This window comes from Atta colombica, unplaced genomic scaffold (assembly GCF_001594045.1).
Source record: "Atta colombica isolate Treedump-2 unplaced genomic scaffold, Acol1.0 scaffold126, whole genome shotgun sequence".
Lineage (NCBI taxonomy): Eukaryota > Metazoa > Arthropoda > Insecta > Hymenoptera > Formicidae > Atta > Atta colombica.
Genome location: NW_017259213.1, coordinates 4,327,175 through 4,332,196, shown reverse-complemented (window position 1 = coordinate 4,332,196; position 5,022 = coordinate 4,327,175). Strand labels below are relative to the sequence as shown.

The following is a 5,022-nucleotide window of genomic DNA, read 5'->3' as shown; positions in this document are numbered from 1 at the left end:
CATATATATATAATTGATCATAAATATTACTCGCTTGACTTTACAAAGTAAGAAATTGTGTGTATATATATATAATATCGTTAGATACAATTTAAGGTAAGGTACACAATTTCTTACTTTGTAAAGTCAAGCGAGTAATATTTATGATCAATTTGCAAACTAGTTTGGATCACAATCCATCTTCATTTAAGACATAAATAGCAACAAAAAATAATAAATTAATTACATTTTATATTTACATATTAAATATCTTATTGTTAGACTTAAATTCGCACATTGGTAATTTACGAGACTACGTTATAGAGAGTAAAACATAATTAAATAGAGTACAATTAGTGTAAAAAATGGGAAAGAATCTGTAAATTATGGACTGCTATGTACAAGATAATTAAGGCGTCACATTGAAGTGTATTAACATTTCTAATACACTCTCATTAATGGTAATCTAAGTATACCCGTTATTTAACAACGTTAGCTGCCGAAAAGGACCACCTTACATCTCCGAGATGTCGAAGTCTTATTTCAATTTCTTTATGTGAATTAATCCAAGTTAATATTATTATCTCTCTATACTATATTTGTATTACTATATGTATATAGTTACTACTATATACCTATAATAATATTCGCAAAGGATAAAGATACATTATACTGTAAGAATTACGCCGAGAGAAACAATTTAATTATCTTAATCGTATATTGTAAGTATTTCGTAGAACATTAAAATATACGTTTATGGGCATTCTAAAAAATTATGCAAAATTTGAATTACTTGTAATCAATAAAATTATTATAATAATAAAATATGTACATGACTGACAAAATTTTTAAGTATATTTTTTCCAGTGCTCATGCAAATATGATGATGTGTAGATCAATATCTACAAGTTGGAAAGCCTAATTGATACAACCATCCGAGTTTGCGATTGTGAATGTCATTTCTTTAAATCTCAAAAACATGATATAGACATTCGATGCGATTAATATATTGCGCATATATTAGCAATGAAATTCCATTATCATGTTGTTTTTTACGGTTTTGACACTTTTATAATACTTACCGTATGAATCGGTAATATCTAATTTCATGTACGTATATTATGCATTAATATGCGATTGTTTCAATTATAAAATCGGTAAATGTTGTGTTATAAACATCAAGATATTTTTCTAATTATAAAGATGAATAATCTATAAAAAAAATGTAAAACAAAGATTTTCTTCAAAAATTAATTTTTAAATATAATTACTTAAGCAAATTAAGTAATAACAATTTTTTTAATGACAATAAAATAAACCTCAATGCTAATTAATAAAAATTAAGTATATAGCAATTGTTGCATTGCAACTGTTATTTTTTTTATCAAAAAAATAGTTTAAAATATTTCTTTAATGTTTATAATAGGATATCCTGGATATGTACTCGGATACATCTATCTAAAAGATTTTTTGCGCGATAGCGCATCCTGTTTCACAGAGCCAGCTCTGAGCTGGACTCCAATTTAATTATTAATGAACTCATTAAGGTATTTTCAAAGATAATCGCTGATTCCGTGATAATTACAAGAAACGTTGATGTGTGTTATGTTCAAGTCTACAAATAAAAAAGAAATATCCGAAAGATAAAATTTCGGAAAAAAACAAACCTTTTTCCGAATGACTAGCGTGTGTTGGGAAAAACTACGTGTCGCTCGCGAACGGCGTCGATTTTTGGCGATACGTATTTTTTTGGCATCGGTGTGACAGTGGGATCCCCGGATATTACTTATTCCATCGTGTCGTATTTAACTTTCTTCACTTTGAAGTATCGGTAGGCCGCATAGCCAGTAATCGTCAGGAGAACCGCAGCAGCCAACGTGGAACCGACTGCAACTGGCGCAGTCTCATCTCTGCTGGCCCGCGCGCTCAGGGAGGTGCACGAAAACTCGACAGCAAACTCGTTGTTTTTGAACTTGAATGGTTGGAGCTTCATATCTCTGAAATGTTCCATTTTTATAACAATATTGATGATAATAATATTTTTCTATAGGTTCTGAGAATAGATCAAATTAAGAAAAGATTAATAGTCGATAAGAGCCAATGCAGAAGTTTCAATAGTATTGATGCTTCTTGATCCTATAAATCCTTTTGTTTATTATTTCTATCAATCTAAATTTTTGAATTTTTGGTTTCATTTCGTCACGCAATTATCAATCACTTTTTTATCTTTGACACGCATAGATACTACATGTCATCACAATGCATCTCAGTCTTTGTTTTCTTTGCATATAATTATTAATTGTGTAAAATAAATGAACTTTTTTGTTAATGTTCACTAATTGATTATCGATTCCTGTTAATAGTCTGTTTGACCATTATTTCTTTTACTGCTCTTATCTATCTGGACAACATCTATATTAAATTTTTTATATGTAATTATGTTGAAATGACTTAATTTGGTCACTCGAAAAATCTCATATATTACTATAAACTTGCAACACGAAGTAATAAATCCTGCTATCAAGTAGTATTTTTAGTATTAAGTTCGTATTATTATCTAAATTTGTATTAAAAATAGCTAAAAACCATAGTCGAAACGTCTGTGATATGTATTATTTAATGAATTTTAATGTAATAAATATTTATAATTGTGTATTGACTTTTCTGAGCTCTTATCGATTATTAATCTTTTTTTAATATCTAAAAGATTCTCTTTTTATATATTATTATACAAATATTATTATAAATTACTAACAGGAATGAAAATTCGTTCAATACACAATAATATATTACTTATATTAGCAGCACATAATATTAACCTATGAGGAAATTCTATTTAGACAAAATGGCTAATCAATTTTGATAAATGTTATGATAAGAAAATTACTTTCGATTAATTTGACTTTCATATCGATTTACGTTTAGTTTCAACACTTACAGAAATCTAATATTGATCAATTTAATATCAGCTAATTTATATTACTGAAAAGTAATAATTAATTACTTATTTGAGGTACTAAAGGAACTAAATGATAGTGCTTTTAATACTTAAAATAAGTAATTAATTATTGTCTTTCAGTATTAGATTTCTGTAAAGGAAATATGAGATAAAATTAAATTTACTTCGACTAAATTGAAATTTTGTGTCTGATTCACTGTATAAACTTAAAATATCATTTTTGTTTGTAAGATTACTTCAATAATAGAGTTTAGAGTTACCTCAAAAGTACGCTGGCATGATTTTTACCATCGGTGAGAGGAATCTCAGTTTCTTCGGAACAAGCATACGATTTTCCAACTGGTGTAGGAAATAGCATGGAGCTATGTTTCTGACCAGTGCTTAATCGAATAGTCTTATCTAAAATATCAATAAAATAAAATAATATTTATATTTAACTTAATAATATTAATAATTTAATTTATAATCTTTTTTATGATAAAAGCAGTTTTTTACGATAAAAGCAATCATTTATTCAAAATATATTTTCAATTTATTCAATAATGTAATATATTCAAATTAAAAAATAAAAACAATAGAGCTATGAGCTAATATAATATAAACAATAGAATTTTAAATACAAACGTTACGACCTCTGTTGTGTCATTCTCAATATTTAATTTTTTGTATATAAAAAATAAATATACATTGCTCCTGTTTTCTAAAAAATAATTTGACTCAACTGTGCAGAATAGAACACAAATACTTTTTAGTTTATTTTATTAATAATCTGTGATTCTTTTTATTTCAAATCAAAAGTGTGGTAAAGTCATTCGACTTTATCATATTTTAAATATTAACCATTTACAATGCTCAAACTCGGATCGATATAATAATAAATAATTAGTTCCATTTTATTTTAAGATAATAATAAGTATGGATTACAATATAGTAAGTATTATCTTTTTCTAATTAATATTATTTTTACAATCTACGCTGTTCAATTTTATAATAGGGGCCGTTGAAATTTTATAAATTATTTAACATTGAGAATGACTCAAAGGGATTGGTCTGTATTTAATATATATATATATTGTATGTATTAGTTTAGCATTAAACATCTAGCTTGGCTCGTATCCTTATTGTTTTTATCTTTTAATTTAAGTTATTTGAGCCTTTCTGTTATTAATTGTAATATATTCAGTATAAATTTTCAATAAAAAACAATTTGAGTTTAGTTATTAAAAATAAGTACGCGATTTCATACTATTGCATTTTATAAAACATTCGCATGAAATAATAAAACTATGGAAAAATCCAATAATTTGACTGCGCTTACTTGGCTGAGCAATGTGTTCGAAGTGTTTGTCACTGGAATTATAGGTCAGTTCGATTTTCTCGACGTACCAACGTTCACCACCGGGTGTCTGGAAAATAAAATCATTTATCCCGTTCAATATAGCGAGAAAATTTTACGAAATCGATTATTCTATAATAAATATATAATAAATGTATAATTTATACAAAAATTAAGATTACTAGAAGACAATATAACATGACATATTCTTAAATATTTTGCTATATAAGTAACATTTTATATTATTCGATATCTACGTTCCTTTTTCTAAAAGAAAGAAAAAAAAAGAGAAAGAGAAAATAGAAGAAGAAAGCTAGAAAGCAAGGAATGTAACTTTTAATATATTTCGACTATTTTTATCCCGTATGTTACTCGAATCGAAGCATAATTTGAGGTGGAATATCGTGATAGCTTTTAAGCACGCAATCAATGAAAGTAGAAATGAAATGCACTATATCTTGATGAAAGGATCACTTATCGATTTTTGCAAAAAGCAGTTGCATTGGTAATCCCCTTAAGTTATCTCTTGTATAATTATTCCTTGACCTAAAAAGTTATCTCTCAACACCGCTGTGAAAAGAAATATGATATTATGTATAAAAATTACCTTAGCGAAGCTCCAAGATAGTACAAAGGCTTTCCATTTTAATGACATTGTCACTGTATTTTCATTATCGCAATTTCCGGTCACAGTTGCATCGTCAGGTACGTAGATATCCGCTTCCTGGAAATAAATATCAATTATATA

General features: G+C 26.9%; 1 protein-coding gene across 2 annotated transcripts in view; it reads right to left on the bottom strand.

Annotated features, from left to right (window-relative positions):
• Positions 1-1,415: 1,415 nt before the first annotated feature.
• The window catches only part of LOC108695102 (lysosome-associated membrane glycoprotein 2), an 8,080-nt gene continuing 4,473 nt past the window's right edge, over positions 1,416-5,022 (bottom strand). For both annotated transcript variants that reach the window (XM_018204860.1, XM_018204861.1), the window contains exons 4-7: positions 4,882-4,998; positions 4,257-4,344; positions 3,199-3,337; positions 1,416-1,976 (exon numbers count right to left, since the gene is read on the bottom strand). In XM_018204860.1, coding sequence (XP_018060349.1) covers positions 1,766-1,976; positions 3,199-3,337; positions 4,257-4,344; positions 4,882-4,998 — 555 coding nt within the window. In that variant the 3' untranslated portion in view covers positions 1,416-1,765. The remainder of the gene's footprint in view (positions 1,977-3,198; positions 3,338-4,256; positions 4,345-4,881; positions 4,999-5,022) is intronic.